General features: G+C 51.2%; 1 protein-coding gene and 1 long non-coding RNA gene across 4 annotated transcripts; one reads left to right on the top strand and one right to left on the bottom strand.

Annotated features, from left to right (window-relative positions):
• Nucleotides 1–895: 895 nt before the first annotated feature.
• Nucleotides 896–7,853, bottom strand: LOC121089685. The gene is made up of 3 exons (XR_005828314.1): nt 7,446–7,853; nt 4,509–4,584; nt 896–3,964 (listed from the first exon to the last, which is right to left on the bottom strand). It is a non-coding gene; the product is annotated as an uncharacterized LOC121089685 (long non-coding RNA).
• A 6,357-nt stretch (nt 7,854–14,210) lies between these two features.
• On the top strand, nt 14,211–21,251 carry CENPM (centromere protein M). 3 transcript variants are annotated; one of them, XM_040596329.1, is made up of 7 exons: nt 14,211–14,340; nt 14,599–14,678; nt 17,213–17,311; nt 18,323–18,402; nt 19,346–19,437; nt 20,197–20,331; nt 20,611–21,251. In XM_040596329.1, exons 1-6 carry the CDS (start codon nt 14,284–14,286, stop codon nt 20,320–20,322), a joined length of 534 nt encoding a protein of 177 aa, XP_040452263.1. In that variant the 5' UTR covers nt 14,211–14,283; the 3' UTR covers nt 20,323–20,331; nt 20,611–21,251. The 3 variants fall into 3 exon arrangements, with proteins under 3 accessions (XP_040452263.1, XP_040452262.1, XP_040452261.1); XM_040596328.1 differs by having other exon boundaries at nt 20,197–20,357; XM_040596327.1 differs by having other exon boundaries at nt 20,197–21,251.
• The last annotated feature ends 85 nt before the right edge of the window (nt 21,252–21,336 follow it).

The following is a 21,336-nucleotide window of genomic DNA, read 5'->3' as shown; positions in this document are numbered from 1 at the left end:
GTGCTGCCTGCTCCTGAGGACAAAGGGTGCGATTTAAAACAAAAGTTTAAATCTCTGAATTTCTGAAATGTTTTCCCTTCCTCTCTTCTCTTTTCCCCCTCAAATGGCAGATTCCAGTTCAGTGATTTATGCCCAGCTGAGGAAGTTCAGTGTTTGCTTGTTGGGTGTTTGTCTAGGTTGATGCTTCTTTCCCTTATTCTGATTTTCTTTTGCTTCCTCATTTTTCTGATTGTTCCTTAATTTTGCCAGCTTTGGGGCATTTTCAGGGTCAAGGGGGCATTTATAACAGGGAATCAGCTTGCCGCTGTGCACCTTCCTCACTATAAAAGAGACTTTGAAGGGCGATGCAAGGAGGAAAGGGGAAATGTGGTTTTGTGGGGCAGCATGGTTTGGTGGGCAAATGGGAGCAAAAAGAAGGAAAGCTGGGCACCCACAACACCCACAGCATGGCAGGGGCAATGCTTGCCTACCTTCAGGTGGCCAGGACTGAGGGGTGAAGGGGGAACCACTGTCTCATGACCCACAGCCAGCCACTGGGGTGGTGGGGGAAGGCAGGGCTCAGGGCAGTGTAACCACTCTGCTTCTTTAAAGGCAAAGAGACAGAGAAGGTGGAAAAGTCCAACCTGATGCTGTGTAGTATTTCCAGCACTAAGTATCTTCTCTGATGCTTTACGCAGCTTAATTTGGTATCTGTGACTATTTACTGCTCCCCTGAGGTCTCTCTGGCTGCACAGGTCCCGCAAGGGAGGAACAGTCTCAGTTTTCAGGCAGTGTTTGCCTTCGGCTTAATTATTCCCAGATAACCCCGTAGCACAGCCGGCACAGAAACCAGGCGGATGGAGACCTACCCTGCTGTAAAGGAAACCTCACTGCAGACTGGTCCTTGCTGCCCGCCTGGAGCTGGAGGGAGGCAGATCCCAGGGGGAACAACAGGAAAATAAAGCACTGGCCACACAGTTTGTCCAATGCTTTTATTCCACTGGGGGTGTGTGGGGGGGGTGGGGGGTGGCTTTGACACTGTTGGCAATAAAGTCCTGCATACCCGTGGAAAATACCTGGCTTAATACTGATTGTGTCATGAGTAAACAGTGCGAAACATAAGTCAGAGATGAATAGCTAGTTTCTCCTCTAGTCCAGTCCTGACCTGCTTGTCATCTTTTTGCTTGGTTTCTGTGGCGGCGAGTCATGGGCAGAGCGGAGGTGAAAACAGGCCGGACAGTGTGCAGAGGAGGACAGGGAGAGGGTACCCCCACGGGGAGCCCCATCGCACCACGGGTGCCAGCTGGCCGAGAGCGGCTGTGGCAGATCCAGCCTTTCATTTTCACCAGACTGGTGGTTTTCTCATCTCTTTTGACTTGGCAAGTGAAAGTAGGTTTGAAGGAGGTGCAACGGCAGAGCAGCCTCTGCTGGTGCAGGCCACAGGGACCAGACTCCCCTTCCCACAGGGATGGTTTAACCTGTCCCTGGCGGCTCCAAGCCCCTCAGCTCCAGTACAGAGTTTTTTATTGCTACCCCATGGGTCAGATGGGGTCCATTCACAGCGCAGTCCCAGCTATGAGGGAGTCAAGTGAGGAAGTAGGTTTCCAGGCTGGTGCTTGGACATCTGGCTGTGTTGCACCAGAGGGCAGGAGATGTAAGCCAAGCAGCCGAGGGTGGCACGTCAGACTGTGCAGCCCAGCCCAGCATTTCCCTTTCACAGCCCCAAGTCACGAAGCAAAAATATGTGGGATTTACCTGTTTCAGACTGCACCTGCGCTTTGTGCCTTTGCTTGCCAGGGCAAGCGTAACTTTGGGCACAGGAATAATCTCACTCACTGCATTCCCCTGCCGAACAAGACACACCTGTTTGGGTACTCGCATCATGATCTCTGTTTTTGGTTGAATGGACGGACTCTTAACTTGTCCTTTGACAGCCAGAAAACTCCTGCCAGTGTGCCTGGTTTTGATGTAGAAGGTAATGGTGATACAATTGCAATCTGGTATATGAAATGTCAGAGAAAGACCCAGGAAATTTGCAGGATGTCCTGACCCATTCCTTTCTCAGCCAAACCCCTTAGAGCTAAAAATTAACTTTCATCCCCAGAGAATTACCAATGGAGCATCACTCACTCAAACAACCCAGTGCACTCCTTTCTTTAGGAATGGAGGAGAAAACTTCCAATGACATGTTTACAGGAGAGGCTGAGTGACATAAGCCCATCTAGGATCTGTGGCAGATTTGGACAGATGGCCCGAGGAACTCCTGCTGCTCAAAAGAAGCTGCTGGTCACTATGGCACAGAGCTGGCACCCTGGGAGCACACTGAGGATGTGTTGTCATCTTTTTGCTTCTACCTTCTACCAAGATGCCATCTACCCTGATACTGGTAGGCTCAGCTGATGGCATGGGATGTGCAGACACATGCACATGGGGTGATGACACCAGCTGACATCCCATAGGACATGCAGGGGCGTGTCCAGAGCACTCACAGGTAGCACCACTGCACCTACTGCGTCCAAAGGGTGCGTGTTGGGGTGAATGGAGAGGTGAAGATTGGCTCTTGACACAATCTCCTGCCACAGAGTTCAGAGGTTCAGATCTCTCCCAAACCTCCCTGTACACACTGGCCATTGCACAGGGCTGGCAAGGAGAGAGAAGATGTGAACGTCCCTCTTAGCCCCAGCATCATGCCTTCACACAGTGCTTTGGTAGCTGATCAGCCCCAGGGCACTGCAGAAAGTGCAGATAGTCTATAAATATGGGATTTTGTCCCAGACCCACATTATATACAGCTTGGGTCCAGAAAGCAATGAGCCCATTTTGCTGACAGGCTCAGTGTCCCTTCTCAGAGACATGCAGGGCCGAGGGATGCTTCACAGCTTTCACTGGGATGACATTTAAGGGAGAGCCCATCCATGCCATAGGACTCCGGAGTGCAGGGGACTGAACAAGTGCAAGCTACCTACCAGACTATCCCATCTCACTCCACGACAGAGGAGCAGATCAGGCAGATCAGGAGAGGCTTATGTGGTAAGTCTGGCAGCACCCCTTCATGGAGAGCGGCAGACTATTCTCAGCTTGACACATGACTTAGAAAAACCTCTTTAGTAAAGTTCTTTAATTTGAATGTAGTGCATCTGGAATGGATGGAAGGATGGATGGATGTTTTCCACCTCCCAAACAGACACAGAGGAGTGGTGTGCCTTTAGCAGGGATAAAAGACATTCAGCCTCTAGGGCTCGCTGAGCCCTTGGCCCCTCTGCACAGAGCTTCAGCAAGCTTACCATCCCAGCACCAAGGCTGGGTGCTATGAAGAGCTCAGCTGAAACAACAGCCTGGGTGAAATACCACTTATTTCCCCCAAAATACCTCCTGGACTTAAACAGATTGGGTCAGATTCAACCCAGTGAACCTGGTACTCCTGCAGAGACCTTTCCTACTGAAGGTCACATCAACATGCCAGGCAGGTCAAACTCAAGTGGTCAATAAGGAGCCTTTCATTTGAGTGATTCACCAGTCTCGGCCATGGGGAGGAGCAGAAGTCCTTGGCTGGGTGAAGGGCTGTGAACATGGGAAGCCCCAAGTCTACAATGCCACACAGACCTTGCCTAAGAAGCAAAGGGGCAGAAAGGTGAGTGGTGAGTATGAGACCCAGATCAGCAAAGATAGAAACAGTGATCAGCCTCACTTGCACAGAGCAGGACTGTCACCCCTACCGAGGCTTGTGGACTGCTGCCCACCCAGGAGAGGCTATTCTGGACTTGAAGACCAGTGTGTCAAACCTCAGGAACCCCGAAGGCCAGGTTGTCACGAATCATCAGTGTCTTCCTAAGGTCTCGTTCCATGATCGGCCTCTGCGTTCGCCACTTGTGGGCTTCCTGGAGTCCTGGCTCGAAGTAGTAAATACAAGCTCCAAAGCCCACCAGGATGAGAATGGAAATCATCAGATACACTGGCACAAACCAATCCAAGAAGTGGGGCATGGCTGCCAGAGAAAAGGGGAGAAAGGTCATGCACCTGAAAAACACCTCCACCAAGATTCATCATGAGACATCTGCCTCATCAGCAGTGCCCAGCCTCCCTGCGCCCCTCCTCACAGCCCTGCTGCACCCCGGTTTGTGCTTGGTTGCACAGCAAGACACTTCAGCCTTCAGGAAAGAGCAATCCCTTTGGCTCATTGCTGGGACCCCCTCACTGAGCAGCAGTCCCACTCCCTCCCTGCAGAAGAGGGTAAGCCCGCATGCCCCCAGCCCTGCTGCCAGCAATTGAAGATAGGCAGCAGGTAAATACAGCTGCTTCTCATCTCCCGCTTGGGGGAAAGTCTGCTGCCCCTCCCCTGATGCTCCATGACCTCTTGAATTCCGAGTCTGAGCTGGGCTAGCTCAGGGCTGAGCCCTCCCTTGCTGCACTCCTATTTAGTGTCCTGCTTTTGAGGGGCTCAGGGACCTTGCGGTGCTTGGTTCGGCACTTGTCTCTGAGCAGAGCCCAGATCCCCCTGCATCAGCCGCTGGGCAGTGGGAGCCACTTACCAGGAGCAGCTGATCCTCCTTGCCAGGAGCCCCTTGCCACCCAGGCGTGAGGTGCCGAGTCCGGAGCAGTGCTGCCCTGGGGAACACAGAACAATGTGCTGCACAATTGCTGTCATCCCAGCACTAAAAATGAGCGAGGGGGAAGGAGAAAACAACTCACTGCCCAGCTGTCAGGGCTGAAGCTTTCTGGAGAGGTGAGCAGACAGGGTTCCAGCCCCACAACCTACTGGTGCCCTGGCTTACTCCCTCCCCACCATTATGGTCTTGCTGATGCCATGGGCATACACCCTGACTCAGGGATATTTAAAAGCTGTAACGGCTCCATGTTTATGCCCGTCCCTTTCCCTTATTCCCATCCTTTGGGAGGGAGGGAGTAACACATGTTGCAACCCATAGTGGTGCCCAACTTGTCTGACTTCCAGCTGTCTGCTTTTAGCAAAACACTCACCAGGGTATGGGTCATGCAGGGGCAGAAAAGGGGACCGAGAAGCATCTGCCCTCCAAAAAAGCATAGCTATGGCCTTTCCCATGCGCCAGAGCTGCTGGGTTTTGGATGGTGAGTGTGTCCCTTGTCACAGGCTTCTGTGGATTAAACCAGGGACCCTCAGGCTTGGGAAAGCACAACAGTGCTAGGCTCAGGCGCAAAGAGCAATCCTGAGGGGAGGCTTTCCAAAACCCTCTCCCCTAGGTGGGGGTGATGCCCCTTGATTTCAGCAGGGATGGAGTTAGGGCACAGCTGTGTTGAGCTCCTGCTTTTCTAGACACCTGAAAGCTGCCACTTGCGACCATCCCCCAAGTCACCCCTCTGCCCGTAATCACATCCCCCGCCTCCATTGTGTGGGATGGTTAAGGGGAGGCTAGGGAGAGCTGTGAGCATCTCCATCCTCTTCCCTGCTCCTGGCCCATAAACCTGCTGCCCTCTCCCCCACGGGAGGCCAGGGGATTTGATATTTTTTTTTTTCAATACCACAGCAATCAGTTGATTCCAATGTGCCCAGCAGCATTATCTGCTGGGCACCACTTGCAGCAGAGCCTGTCCCTGCCTGCTCACCCCAAGACCAGCAGCAGGAAGCATGAGGTTCATCTGTACCCTCTGAATAACACCTTTTTTCTCACAGGGTTAGATATGAAATGAACTGCGATTCTTGTTAACATAAGCAAGAAACTGCCAATCTTCTCCCACTTATTGGCACAGGTGTTGATAGTTATCCGTTCTCCTTGCATGACAGTGGAGACCGCAGTGGATTTTGCCTCCTACTATGTTTTTTAGCTTTCAGCAGTCCTTGGTTTTGCTACCCACAGAGCTGCCCCTACCACTGCCAAGTCCTGGAGGACTTCTCTTTTTCTGTCTCCCTCTCAATGATTCATACCTCCCTTTTGCCAGGCCCCCATTCCACCTTATCAAGAGCAACAGGACCGGGCAGCTTAGCCTTGGCCACCATTTGGCCAGGAGCAAAGGGGTAGTCTGGGCACTGCTCCTGCCTCTTCATGGCTGCCTCTGCCTTCCTCAGGCAAGTAACTTAGGAGGAAAACCCCTGCCTCTGCCCACAATAACGTTGCAGACATGTTGTGGGGAGCAGGGATCCTGCTGTGGGGTTTCACTTGCTCAACTCATCCTGAAAGACCGTGGAAGGAATTGGGCACGACCCCCACTGCCTGACAGAAGGAGGCCTCTCAGTGCAGCCTTCCTATGTGCTCTGCAAAAGTAGGTCCTGCACACCCCCTGCACACCTCAGCTGCTGCCACAGCCAGGCTGGGGGCCAAAGCTGCTGCAGACCTTCTCCAGAGGGTGCCTCAGCAACCGATACCAGTCCTGGCTGTCAACAACAATGGGCAGGGTTAGGGAGCCTGGGAAGGTGACTCCAGTTCAGACCCCCCAGGGTGGCAGGAGGAAAGCCAACAACCTTGTTTCCTTCCCTGATCATCTGCTTTCCAAACCTAGCAGTGCTATCCAAAAAGTACTGCAATAAAAAGCAGCTCTACAGTCTTCCCAGTTTATCCTTCCTGTATGACTAGCAGAGCCAGCATTTTCGAGCCCCTCGCCAGCAGCCTATTCTTTGGTCTACTTGCTATGCAGCCCTCACCTTGTGCCATGTGCCCCCCTTTGCTCGCTGGTCCCTGACCTGGCAATGAAGGTTCTTTGCCATGGCCAAGCCAAGCACTGGGTGAAGTGTCAGAGCTCCCCCCCTCCCCGCCCCCAGCCTCTGCAGGGCCAGCCCAGCAAAGCACTTGCTCTGTCAGGTGGGTGATCAGATTTTGGCTGCAGATGCTGAAAAGAAGGAGTTTCATTTAAAGATGTCAGCTTTCTGGAGCAGTTCTGCAGATATTAAATGTGCCTTAACCCTTGCTGGACCAGGTGATCTCAGAACCTCATTTACAGACATGAAAGAGTCCTTGGTCTTCCAGCTGAGATAGCATCTCATAGAGGTAAGCTAAGAGACCTTTTATAAACCTATGCTACATGTCACTCCAGCTGCTCTCCTTCAGTGTGTGTCCGTCCCCTGGATCCCCTGTGCCACCTCCTTCTGCCCCCCAGGATGCTGTGGGTACACTTGTGATGGGCACCCTGGGGGCCACACTGCAACTGACAAGGCAGAAACTGCTTGGGGGAGGCCAGGAGCTGGGAGACAGGGTTTGCAGCAGACACGGACATGCAGCGGTGACCAGGCAGGGGTGAGTGAGGCAGGAGTGGTGCCCATGCAGAGTGCCAGAACACAGGTGACTTTGGGCACAAAACCCTCTCGTGTGCATGGTCAGGAGCACAAACCAGGTTGCGGCATTACCAGCCACGGGCTCACTCCGACCACAGAAGATGCCCCCAGACTGGGCACCGCGGGGCAAGGAGCTGCCAATGGCTGGGGACCCAAACATGACCGCGGTCCCATGCACTGCATCCCCGACAAACACCCGCTACCTGCCCTGCAATGTGCCACCTACCTCCTTCCACGGGCGCAGGGCGATGAGATGAGGCTGCTCCCTCCGGCATCTGCCGGGCCCCAGCCGGGATGCGTCAGGCTCCGTTCCCAGCCAGGTAGTGCCAGGGAGAAGGGACCCCGCTCCGGGAGAGCAGGGCGACAGCGAGAGGCGACGACGCGGGGCGGGCGGGCGGGATGGCGGGAGCAGCCGCGGCTCTCGGGAGCGTGCGGGGGACAGGCAGCCAGCAGCGCCGCCTCATTTCCCACTGGGGCTCCTGAGGGATTCCCCCATCGCCTCCCCGGCAGCGTCAGCCCCCTCCAGCCTCCCCAGGGCACCCCACCCCCGGCCTCCCCCCCCCGAGGGAGGGACCGTCTGCAGCCAATTGCATCCCCGCGCAGGGGTGGGGGTGGCATTTTGGCAGCGGTCGTTATGGCAACGGGCCTCCCGAGCTCACCCGCACATGGTACCCGGGCGAGAGCCACGAGAGAGGGATGCTCTTCCTCCTCCCGCATTGTCTGCAAGCCAAGCTACAGCGCTGGAGGACGTGCTCTCCGCCGAACTGAGAAGGAAGGATGGGGCTGGGGGGGGAGGGGAAATGCTGGGGGAGACGTGTGTCAGCTCGGGCTGATGAAGAGTTACAGGATTTTAAGGCTCCACAGATTTATCAGTGTGCCTGTCCCTAGCTCTGGGGACTGGTGGCTTGTCAACACCGGGATGGAGGCAGGGAGAGGGAGGGGTGGATGGAGGAGGGAGATTGGTACTCCCTTTAGATGTTTTATGCAAAAATAAAATAATCAACACTTTGATCAAAAGTACCTTACAGCAGAAAACAGAAAAACATTGCTGTCTGAAGAAGTATTTTTGCCTTCAGTGAAGTAACTTGTTTCCTGAATCCATACCTGGCTGTGTCATTGCTACTGCTGACAGAAAAGGTTTTCTTAAAACATTTTCAGCTTTTCAGCAGCACAGAAATAGGAACAATCAAACTGTTTTGTTTTTTCGGTTGGGTTTGTTTTGGGTTTTTTTTGGTACACAGGAAAAATTTCACTGTGACCTAAAAGTCATTTAACACAAAAGTGTTTTAAAACAATATCAATCAAGCAAATGGCTCCAGCCCTGAGAGCTGCCTGCCCTCCTGCCTGTGCTCTCCAGCCCTGCCTGCTTAGTCTCCGACACCTACAGCCCTGCAGGTGCACTGTGGGGGGTGGTTGTAAAGGCTTGCAGGGCTAATAATATCCACCAAACTGTCTGAGCCCCAGATTTGTGCCCGCTACATGTCTATGACCCAGGAGCCACAAAGTGTGAGGTTTGGCTTCCCAGTGAATTTCGTTACAGGCACAAATGGATTTGTCCCCTCCCCAGGCCAACCTGTGGACAGCGACAGACCCATGTGCACTTGCTGGCTCAAACAGTAACGCACTTAAGAGGTCTGTCACCTCGTCTGTGCTGGGGTTTCATCCATCAATGCAGAGACAGGGCTGTGCTGGGAGCTGTGGGAGCAGGCTGGCATGCACTCTGATTTCCTCCTCATCCTCCTTTTCTCCTCCTGAGCCCTACTTTTGCTTGATGTAACTTTGTAATATCTTAGAAGCATTGAGTATAGCCTTGTGATCCCCCTGTACCTATCAGGCTATCCACACAGAGATCCATCAGGATTAGCTAGCTGCTTCTTGCTTTGCTCCAGCAAGGTGGGTACTCCAGATGATTGCCATATGCCTCCAGAGAGGAGCCTGCAATCATGCCTTAATTTTAACCTCAATGAAGTTCAGCTATGGTACCCACCTTGACCATCAGTGCAGTAACTGCTTCACTAATCCCACTGCAGAGGGAGGAAAACACAAGCCTCACTGTTTTGACCGCAGTGGGAGAGAAACACGCAGTTTGGACAAATCAAAAGCCAAACAGATTTTTAAAAACAACAACGCTGAAAGGATATTGTTTATTGTGTTCCCAGAGCAAACCCTAAGGGCAGGCAAAGACACACTACATGTGAGAGGGCAGAAGGGAAACCACTTTCCAGGTATGCAAAGAAAATGAGAGGGAGATCGGTGGTGGCTGGCACAAGGCAGGAGACTATTCATTTCTCCAGGAGACTGGTCAGTGCCAGAGTCACAGGCCACCCTGGGCCAGGTGCCCTTGAGGACATTGTGCCGAAACATGTAAGATCCACCCCCAACCACAGCCAACCATCCCAGCTATCTGTCATAGATCACCCTGGGGCAGGGGGGATGACGCCAGAGCCAGTGTGTGAGTCCATCGGGCTGCAACTTCTCCCTGGGTTTAAGCTCAGGCTTAATTCTAGCATGCTGCTCATGCAGCCAAAACTCCAGAACAGCAATAGTTTTGTCTCACGGGGTCATTTTCTCCTCTGGCTCACTTCCCTGCCATGCAAGTACTGGGAGAGCACGGCAAGGAGCAGGGATCATCTCTTCCTGCAGCCACCACCACACCAGTGGGCTTGTGCAAGTCATGACGTGGCAGTCTTGCTTGCTTCAAGCAGATTCCCCCCCAGCTGAGTTTGAAGCAGCCATGGAGGCAGCAGGAAATGAGTACTGGGTTTGTGCTGCCAGAGCTGGGACATGCTTGCAGACCCCCTGCCTCCAATGCCACAGCAGCTGCTGGCTGCCTGTGATAGGACTCTCAGGTGCTGTCACATCCTTTGGTTTCCAACAAGAGCTGCGGTGTTGAGATGGCTCCAGGCATCGATGTGCCATGTACAGCTCGAACCACATGGAAATGTTTCAGCTGCAGTTCAGCTTTCACTACGAATAAGGCTGCCATGTGCCATTCAGCATCTTCCAGGCATAAGCACGTGCATATCATTCTGCCTGGTGCCTGCGGGTCTTCCAGTCCCTTTCACTTGGCTTGGAGGAAGTCCCTGGGTGGCTGTACACACACAAGCCCCTTGAAGCTGTCATCCCAGGATGTCTGCCCACCACCAAGCCTCTAACTCCCTCCATACCTCTGAGCAGCCACAAATTCATCTGCATGATGAAAGTGAGCATGGGGTCAGGTTTGATGTGAGTGGCCCACCCAGCCAGAGCAGAAATCATGAAACCCTTCTCAGACAAAAGCCCTGGCTGGAGAAAGGGGAGATGGTTGAGCAACCTCAGGCACATGCTTCCTGCTTGTAGCGTGCCAATAAATCACAGCATGAACAATGGACTGAGCTCAGCTCGATCCCAAGCCTGATAAAGTGTTATTACAGTTTCTCCTAACATGTTTCCTCACTGTTCTTTAGTGTCCTTTAGGCTTTTATCAGCATCTTCTGAGTTGATCAGACACAAGTCTCTGTCTGTCTTTAAGGCAACACCAATCCCTCAAATACTACTCTCCCAAGGTAGGTGGAGGCATGTGAGAAGATGGACTTTGTTGAACTAGCCTCCCCCAAGGTCTGCAGCAGAGGACAAAACTCCAGCAAAAGTCACAGAAATACTTCCCTGTTCAGCTGCTGGAGGTGAGGGAGTTGCTGCAGGATGCAGAAGGCACTCTGGATGCATGGCAGGGCATCAGTCAGATACTCTGGTGGGAAAGCAGAGTAACCTGCCTTCTGGGTGCTGCTGCAGCTTCAAATAAGGAAACTCGTTTAAGCAGCTTTGTTGACTTGATCAAAAAGCTAGGGAAATGTGCATGATGAGGTAAAATAAAGAGCAGAACTGAAAAAGCTGACTTTGGGTCTAGCAATAGCTGGAGAGAGCCTTTGCCAAAGGAAGCTGAAGTTGCCAGCAACATATGTGGAAATTTAGTTTCTCTAATAATTTGCACTTGCTGCAAATGATATAACTCTTGTCTATTAGTGAGAGAACAAGTGCAATCAAATACACATGCACTTATATTCTGCACACTTCCCAGGCAGGGCTGCGAGAGGTCAGCCCAGAGCCAGCGGTGCATGGCCAGGTGACATCTCACAAAACTTGTGCTGAATGAGGTTGGGATGAAGCCACCATTGCCAGAAGGTCTGTGGGTGGGTGCTGAGACAACTGGGACCATGCTGGGGTCAGTGTGTATGAAGAGGCCATCTCCAAAGCCTGTGCCCTTTGCTCCTGTGGCTGCTCGGGGAGAACAAAGAGAGAAAACAGAGACAAAATATCTCAAGATTCAGTCACCAACCTGCTGAATGAAGCATACAGCAAATTGGCCAAGGATACACGAGGGCAAGGTGTGCTGTATAACATTTTTTGTAGCAGCCAGTGCTGTCCTGCTGCAGGAGTGACTGCACCATTCCCAGGGAGCACTGGTGATGGCCAGGCCAAGTCTCACTGATGCTAACTGCCTTCATTGGCATCACCAGAGCATCTTCACATCAGCTACATTACGCTTCTCATTTTAGGAATAGTTTGTGCTACCAGACCAATGTACAATGGGCCACAGAGTAAAATCAGGAGCTCCCCCCTTCTGTGTCACGCCCTGCTCTCACCCCTTCTGCCTGCGCTGGGGGCCAGTGCACTGACACCCCTGTTTCAGCTCTCCTGCATCACTTGGAAGCGGAGATCAACTCCTTATTCCCACTTTGCAAACTGGAAACAGGGTGGAGAGAGGTGAAACAGCCTGGCACAGTCATGCAGTGGTATGTAAAATACATCGCAGCCTCCAACACCATCCGTGTCTCATCCCTTTCCTCTCCTCTCCTTGCTGAGCTACAGATCTAGACACGCGCTGCAGGACATTGCCAGTCTGAGTCTCCACCTCTTTATGCCATCCTTTACCGTGGAAAGCAGTTTTTAAATGCTACCCTTTGACATTAGATCTGCTTTACACCCCTTGGCCCATGTGTAAATAGCCAACAAGGGTGCAGGACGTTGACTCCTGTTCTCCCCCCGCCTAGGTTGCCCACAGAACTGAGCTTGCTCTGCAGGCTTTGCATCCCCACACGGAGCATCCCTGCCTGCATTTCAAAGAGGAAGGAAAGCAAAGTGAATCTGCCTGGCACACCTTGCTGTGCCAGCCGTCGGGCAATGGCTTTGCATGCCAGGAGGAAACTGGCTCTGCCAGAGCCTGGATTTTCAGGCAGGGACTGCCAGTACTACCACCGCCCCTCTCTGAGTCACACTCAGGTGGGCCATGCACCCACGGGTGCCTTGTTAGTAAGGTGCTAAGGGGCAGGTGTCCCCCTGGCAAAAGAGTGCAGTGAAGGTGGGGCACGCAGAGGAGGGAGCACGGCGAATGTCTGTGTCCCCACAGGAAGGTGGGGGTCAGCCCTGCAGAGGGAAGTCTGCCAAGGGATGGCCGAGAAACTTGCTGGGGACAAGGGAAAATAACTGTGGGATCAGTGGTAGCTCATTTGGACCCGTTGAACCTCAACAGACACCAGTGTTGTGAGAAGGAGAAAGCCTGCAGTGACAGGGGACAGTGAGCATGTCCCCTGCCAGACATTGAAGCCACATAGGTCCTTCTGTGGGGCCAGAGAGAAGGCAACAGGGAGTAGCAGAGGGCAGAAAGAGAACAAACACTTTTTAGGTGAGTGTCAGAGCTTTTAGCATATTTCCACACCCTCAGCAGCCCAAAAGAAGCATTGTCCCAATTGCTCTCTACATCCCTCCGACTTGGGAGCTGGCTTGCTATTTATTGCATTTGCCTGCCTCCCAGTCTTTAGGACACATCTGCCCTGGATTCATCCTCCCTTCCCCCCCGCTGAACTCAACGACAACCAGAAATATCCTGTAATCTCTTCTGCTTCACCTGTAATTTGTCTCATGCTGGCAATGAACAGAACCGTCTGCCTTCGTCAAGATCAAAAAAGCCACGGCAGCCATGTGATGTCAGTTTACATTAACCCCCTCTCCCCCGCTTCCTTCTCTGGCTTGCTGCAAAGGGGGAGATGAGTTTTCATCCTTTGGCGGCCTTCTTCCTCCCCTCGGCACCTCTCCTGCCATTTGGGGGTGCCCCGGTTGAAGGGGCAGGGAGAGCCAGCCCCAGCAGGCAGCTGAGGGGGTCCTGGATTCCCCTCGCCACCGAGCTGGAGCTGAACCTGGGGATAAGGAGACGCAGCAAAGTAGACCACAGGCCACAAGGGCTTTACATCACTGCACAACCTCCTGCTCTGACCTTGGAGTGAGAAAAGCTCGGCCTAGCTCCGTAACCGCAGCGCTTCTGCAGGGGCACCCTCCTGCCTGTGCCATGGGCAGGGAGCACTGGGCTGGGCAGATGCCACCAGCCACAGGCCACCAGCCAGGGGGCGAGGGGCAAGGTCCCCAGGAGGGTGGCATGGAGGTTGTGGCTGCCGGAGCTGCCAGAAGGCCTGGCACAGAGCAGTTCAGCGTGCAGAGCTGGGCACTGCTGCTGTGCGCTGTTAGAATTCCCTTCCCTAGCTATTACATCAAAGCGTACCACGTTGTTCACGTACATTAGTTCACGTTATACACCGCAATGCAAGGAGGCCGTGGAATTTTACTGGAGCCTTTGGTACCGTTCAGGCTTGAGCAAACGAGCGAGCATCAGCCCAGGGACCAGGGGCAGAGCCCAGCGCTGAAAACAAGGGCTGTGCCCTCAGCAGCCCAGGGTGGGCAGCAGGGGAGGCCGGCGCCCACCTCCGCGTCTCCCTCACCCCCGCGAGCAGCGCCCGGTGCCGCCGGTGGGTGCCGTGGGCATGACCGGCCCCCGCGTGCCGCACGAGCCCGCTCGCTCTGCAGCGCCGCGGCCATCGGCTACCGGTAGCGCGGGCGCCCGCCCTCAGCCAGCGCGCGGGGCGCCACCCCTCCCCCGTGCCCCGGGGCCGCCGGGCCTCCGCCCGCCCCTCACACGAAGCCCCGCCCCACGCGCAGGCGCGCCGGAAGCCCCGCCCCCGACGCCTCACGTGAGCACGGGGCGGGGCGGCGGTTTGAATCCCGGCGGGAGGTGTTGCCTCCCGACACCCGCCAGGATGTCGGTGGTGCAGCCCTTCGACAAGCTCCCGATTCCTAACTCCGCCGCCTGCCTGGTAGGTCCGCCGCCGCTTCTGCCTCCCTGGTCCCGGCCCTGCGGCCGCGCCCGCCTGTCCCGCACCCTCCGCCGCCGCGGGCCGAGCCCCAGCGGCAACGGCCGTAACTGCCGCCGCCCCCCGCCGGGGGATAGCCCGCCTGGCCGCAATATGCAAACGTAGGCGCGGGGCCGGCCCGCGGCCCTGGCCGCTTCCCCCGGCCGGTCCCGAGCCGCGGGGCTGCCCCTCTGACCGCGCTTTTCCCTCCTGTCGGCGCAGCTGGTGGGGTCGGACGAGGGCCTGCAGCAGAGGCTGGCGGAGGCGCTCCTCCTGGAGAAGAAGAGCTTCAAGATCAGTATGTGAGTGGCGGGAGGGGGGTGCGGGGCTGCGGGCCCGCCCGGCGCGGGAGACGGAGCCGAAGCAGCGGCTGCCACGCTAACTCATGCGGAGTTTCTGCCCCGGCAGCGCGCGCGCCGGGATCGCGGGAGGCGCCGCGGGAGCGGGACGGCGCGCTCCTCCGGGAGCGGGGCTGGCTGCGGGCGGCGCTGCCGCACGGGCCGCGGGGGCAGAGCGCTCGGGGCGGGGCGGGCAGCTTGGGCACGGTGGGGGACGGGGCTGAGGACAGTTCTCACGCGCGTCGTGTTGGCTGTGCTCGTGCCCTTGCCCTGTGGGTGTCGCACAGGTGTCTGGTCACTCAATTGCAAGAGCACGGGAGGAGCACGGATGATTTTGTTCCCGCTGGACAGGTGTATATAGGAATTAAACATCCTAATTTAACATAAATGGGACAAGTACAATGCTTGCAACTACTTGAAATCAAGTTTTCCTGGAAATGACCATTGCTGTTCGTGCTCTTCGCAGCCCTTTTCTGGTTTATGTTCATGCATGTGCTTTTCCTCCTCAAGCTTTTAAGATGTGTTTTAAATCTTAACTTTAGCTGCATAACAAGTTCTACCTTAAAAGCTTGGTTAACTAACTTTTTACAATATAATGTCCTTGACAGCTCTCTTGCCAAAACCAAATGACCAAATGAGTTTATTCAACTCTTCAGAAGAGTTTGTGTTGGTTTTTTTTTTAGTTGGGGATTTTTTTTTCAGAAGGTATTTTGCTGCTCTAGTCCAAGGCTATGCTGTAAAGGCAAACCTGAAATAATCTACTAGTCAGTTAGAGTGATTGTACTGCTCTGGTTATGGTATCTTGGATGTTTGTGCCAACTAATAGTAAATTAAGTATCCAGCTTTCTTTGTGAATCCTGCAGCTTCTGCTGAGCTGTGGAATGCCATAACTAGTTGGCTACTGGCAGTACAGCTGGGTAACTACCTAAAGGCACAGAAACTTATGCTTGTGCTACAGAGCAAGACAAGTCCCTGCGCTAGTATCACTAGGAAAGCAGAAGTCTGTAGCAGGGTGGGGGTTTTTTCCCCGCACTGTGTTGTTTTGGGATTTTACACATTGCAAAGAAATATGGTATCTTGTCTGGCAAATCTATCTGTAAGATACAGCTGTTGGGAGAAGAATTGCAGGGCTGGCATTTTTGTGTTTCTTCCTACAAGGAAAGAAAAGCCTTCTGCAGTGCACACCTGGAGGCTGCTGCAATCATCTACTGATATTGGTTTAAATATAGTAACATTCCAAATTGTGGAGGGTTTTGAGGGGTTGAGGGTTTTTTTGGGGTTTTGGTGTTTTTTCCCCCCAGACAATGAGATCTGATGCTTTCCTTTCACCACAGCTTCTCTCTAAATTTCACCTTAAATTTATAGGCTTGTTTGTGTGGCAGTGTGTCTTTCAAGCGTGCTTTGCTCATATCTTGTTCTAGTTTCAGAATGTTTTTGTTAAATCATACCTCCCTTATTTATAGGAAACAAAGCACCTTTATTTGGAGACTGGCAGACAAAACAGCAAACTGCATATAATTAATAGAAAGGAATGTGTACCATGGTCTGTGGCTGCTGGGGAAAACTGTTAAGTCCTTAAGATTTAATTGCTAGAAGTAATATTCCACAAGGAGTTTCTTTCATGGTTTCCAGAGAGGAAGTGGATTGTGAGAGATGCTGAAATTCTGAAGTTTTTGTTTGTTCAATCTATCTTTCAGGTGATCTTCCAAAAATAGGGTGCTGATAATACTCTTCCCTGTGGAAGGCCCAGATATGCACTACTCAAAGTTTCCCCCCCCCACCCCCCCCTGTAGTGGGAAGAGACACAAAAAATGCCCATGCTGCAATTTTTCCTCCAACAGCTGTATCAGCAGTGGTGGTATTGTGTAGAAGGACACCTAAACTACTTGGTAACTCCAAACACAGTGAAAGGGATAAAAATAGTGTAATAGTGTAACAGACACTCTGAGTTATAACTTCATCTATAAAGCTATACTAGTGATAAATTTCTGGTTTAAGGTTTTGCAAATACAACACATCTTTCTGGAACATGGATGCCTGAGCAGGTACCCTCTCCTGTGTGATCATATGAGCAGTATCTCTGGAATGTGACAGGAAAGCACTGATGCATTTTAACTGAAACTTGGCAGCCTAATATACCAGTAAAGCATTGTGGTTCACTTTGTTAGAAAGGACTCTTCTTAACAATTAATAGAATTACTGTCAAACATCTCTGTGGAGAAAAGGTTTCTGTGAGTCTTGTGCTCTAACAAGCTTTCCTTTATAAACAACCTTGACTGGCAAGTATCATTGTGGCTGTCAGCAGCTATGAGTATGCCTAAGATATGAGAATACTACTTAAAGAATGACAGTGTCTCTTTAGTGCCTACGTATTTAGTAACTAGTGGGCTTCCTAATAGCTTGCTACGTGGTGAACTGCAATAGTTATGTGGTTATGGTTAAGTGGATACTGCCTTGCCAAGCTGTTTGGTTAAACTGGCAAATTTATTTTCTTTCAGTCACCTTGCTACATCACTCCCGTTACCTTCAGAGAGGGATCACCTTCGGCCCAGGATAGATCTGATTGTGTTTATGATTGACATTAAGAGTAAATACAGGTAAAAGAAGAGCAAAAATACGAGAAGGGGAACTGATATTCTTTCTTGAACTGATGACTAAATCTAAATGTTTACTATGTCAGAATTGCTGAATAGTGGTTTTCAAACCCAAGACTTGCTGTGGTGGAACAGATCGGTAATACATACAGTAGCTTTCTGGCGTCCAGCAGTGGATTAGAACTGAACTGCGCTCTCCAATAACATGCCTGTTAGGAGGTAGAATTTATTCTGGGATCCACATACAGGATGATATGAACTGAACTTTGGAAAGACGCAGTCTCTAAAATGAGATGGAAATGGTGGTGGTGCTGTTAAGGTCTGTAATATGCAGATGGCTGTTGTGCACTGGGCAGTGCTACCTAATAACCAGCCAGTTGCTGCATCTGTGTCCCCAGTTCACTGATACTGCTTGGCAACTGGGATCAGCACTATGAATGTCTCTAGGCAAAAGAGAAAGGTCTGCAGGGTTGATCCCTTTTCTTTCATCTTGTGCTTATCTTTGTTGAAATGGTATTTGTGTCCCCAGGCCATAAGTAAAGACTTCCTAAGGAACAAAAGTCAGCATTTTATTACTTACTTAACTTGTGACTTGACTATCCTGGGTTCTCATTTACCAAAAATGACAGGGCCAGCTGCATACTTACAGCACAGATGGTGCTGCGGAAATGTGTGGGCTAGCTCTTCTGAAAGAGCCAGAGTAGTGCTGAAGTTTCATTGGATGTTAATGAATTTGGATGCTTAGTGTCCACAAATTATGGAGGACACCATTCAAACTAAGTCTAACTGAGTCTTGGGTAGAAAGGGTATGTTATATATTATTAAACAGCTGTGGGTATTAGAGGTCTCTAATGTCATGCTTTTAGCACAGAGCATAACTCTGCCAGCTCACAGATCAGCAGATGTTAACGTCATTGGTTTTCTAATTGTGCTTCTGAAAGTTATTCCCTTTGTCCTTATGCTGCACTTGTTTTACCTCCCTGTCCAAATGGATTGCCTGTGCTTTTCTGACAGCTTGGAGAATGTCGAAGCTTCCCTAGCTTATGTGGATGCCAGCTTCTTCCTGGGGAAAGTGTGCTTTCTTGTCACTGGGGGTATGTATGGCATCTGTCCTCTTCCTCCTCTCTGAGCAGCAAGGCTCACTGTTGCTTTCCTTTAAAACAGGGCAGTGATTTAACAAAACAAGAAACCAGTGGCTTTGTCAAAAGCTTTGTTTAAATTGTATCTTAACTCATCTACCTTTTTTTATTGTTTTGTTAGGTAAAACATGGTTCTCTTCTCTCATGCTCAGTTGCTCTATCCTTTTTGGTTTTGCCAATCAGACCTTTCTTTTCTGTCCCTAATCCCTGAATATAATTTGTGTTATTGATTTTTTTATTTTATTTTTTTCCCCCTGTGGCACTGCAGAAGTCTCTTTATTTCTTCTTGCAGATCTGTCTTAATGATAATCTTAATGAGCAGCAAGGAGCATATAATACTGTGGTAATAAAATGAATCTAAATGGATGAGCTAATAAACTATTAAGTATAGTTTTAATAGAAGACTGACATCCCTGCTGTGTACTGTCTGGCCCTGTTGTGCCTCTGATCTTTCTCTGCCCTGCCCTGCCCCATCCCAGCCTGGAGTGGAGAGGGTGCTTTCCTGCATACCCTCCTTATTTCAGCTCTGAGAACCTGGAGGGGCCAGGCAGTTACTGCTCAGTGTTGGAACAGAGTTCCTGTGTCCCTGGAATCTGTGGCTCAGGAGGCCTAATTCTGGGGTGAGAAGGAGTCTTAGTGCTGCCTCATGCTACAGCTGCCCTGACTGAGTGAATTCCTCAGACATATGACCACTCTGTGATACCACATGAGCCAGGAGGGCTTTCAGTCAGTGAGGGGAAGATTCTGCCTGTGCTGATAGTGTACTAATCCCTTAGCCAAAATGTATGGCGCACTCAAAATTACCTCTGGATCATTTTGTGGACATGGAATTTCCTGGTACTTTTATTCATTGAATGTTGATTGTGGAGCGTGTAACGTGGGAAAACTTTTTCTGTAGTTGGCAGGGTGAATTCCTGCAGCGTAGAGATCAGTGCCGTCTGGAAACTGGGAGAAGCCTACTGCAGTCCTGTGCTATTCTGTGAGCTGGAGGTAAGGTGCTTATTTGGTGTCTGAAGGGATTTGTGAGTTCCACTGCTCTCTGAACCTTAGGAGCAGCATTATGTGTACATATTTTTATTGCTAACATGCTACTGCAAGTGTCAGAGACCATACTCTTTCTGCCAGAACGGTAGAGGTACAGTAGTCTGACTGTCCTTAAAAATGAGTTTTCTGGATTACCTCCTCCTTCCTGTGCTACTGCAAAGCCTCAGGAAGCCAAGTCTAAATTAACAAATACTTCTCTGATATGCAAAGCCTTGGTACACTTGTTCCTTGAGGCATTTTTTTTTTTTTCTGGGAGCCCTTGAGCTGTTATTTGCCATGTAACTCTCTTGCTTGCGTAATGCTTCCTGTTAGCCAGGCTTTGTTGCTGCACAGATTCTTTTGCCATCTGATATGCCACTCTTTCCAATTACCTGCTTGGTCTGAAAAGCTGGAGGGAGACTTTGGCATTCAGCGGTAGCACACTTTGCTTTTCCACGTTCTCATCATTCCACCGTCAGAGACTGCTTCCCTGCCAGCAGGTAGTATCTGTGCTTTTGGCAAGCCCTTCTGAGTTTTCACCTGACACTGCTCTACCCCCTTTAACATTAGGGGAGTAAATGGGCAAATGGACCTGTTTGGGGTTTTCTGTAGCTAGCCACTCTGAAGCATATACTTAATGCCTGCTCTGGTTCTTTCTTTTATCACAGCTTAGCACTGTTTTTATTCTTTTCTATTGATTAAATAATTTCCCTGTTTTGTTTCCAGTTGGAAGGGATACGAGTTGCCACTGCTCAGCGACTTCTCCGGATGTTACAGATCTGTGCTGGTCACATAACTGGAGTTTCTGCCTTGTCCTTTGGCTTACTGATGAGGAACTCTGATGATAACTAGCTTCTCATTGTAAGAATTCAGCCATATTCATCAGGGTTTGTTTTTTTTAACTTCAGGTGTTCAAGCTGCTGTTGTTGGAATGACTTTGGGAAGTTTTTTTGCCTGGCTTGTCATGACCACTCATCCAGAGCTGTTCCTAGTTGCTAATCTCTCAAGAAAAGCTTGATTCCTGTTTAGTGGATAATATGCTGGGGCAGGGGAGGAGGCGGTTTGAATTGGGGATTCCTATCTGTTATTACATCTGAATCCTATTTCATGGTCAAGTTTGAGTTTCACCTACTTTCCCAGTGTCCAGGAGCTGTGTGTTTACTGGGAGAATGCTGGAAGAACAGGCCGCTATCGTTAATGCTGCACGTCATCATTGAGTGTCCCCAGAATGCTAGAGAAGAGGCAGCAGGCTTCTGCTTCCTTTCAGTGGAAATACAGCACCTTGGACTAACATGAAACCTTGCTGCCAGGTTTTGTCTCCCCACCAAGAGAATCATGGGGAAGGCAGGCAGTCCTTCAGCTTCTAGATAGAGTGCAGTTGGCAGTTAGTGTTCCAGCTGTGGGAGCATCTGCCCAGAGATCATGCCTAATACTTAATTGAGTAGGAAAGGGACTAAACAAGATAATCTAGCACTTTTAGCTTTCTTTTAGATCTTCAAAGAAAAAAGCTCAATCTATCAAGCCCGGGATAACAAGCAACCCTAGTCTATCAAGCCCAGGATAACCCTTGCAACCCAGCCTCTGGGGCTGACCACAGGTGAAACACAGCGGACTGGACTATGGCAACATACAGAAAACACGTCTCCTCCGAGCTGGGCGTACACTGTGTCTAATCCCGTAACGAACAGGTTCTTACTGGCAGTAATTCGTGCCTTATTCTTACTGCAAGTCGGTAGCATGTTTTGGAGTTCTAAGTTAATAAAATGTATAATATTGAATAATTAGTTGTATGTCCTTTGTTTAGGTGTGTGGCACTGGCTGTAAAACCTGTGACGGCTTGTGCCAGTTTGCCCTGGCAGCGGGGCT

Source organism: Falco naumanni, chromosome 5 (genome assembly GCF_017639655.2).
Source record: "Falco naumanni isolate bFalNau1 chromosome 5, bFalNau1.pat, whole genome shotgun sequence".
NCBI lineage: Eukaryota > Metazoa > Chordata > Aves > Falconiformes > Falconidae > Falco > Falco naumanni.
Note: the sequence above shows the minus strand (reverse complement) of the source record. Positions and strands in the feature narration are given on the sequence as shown.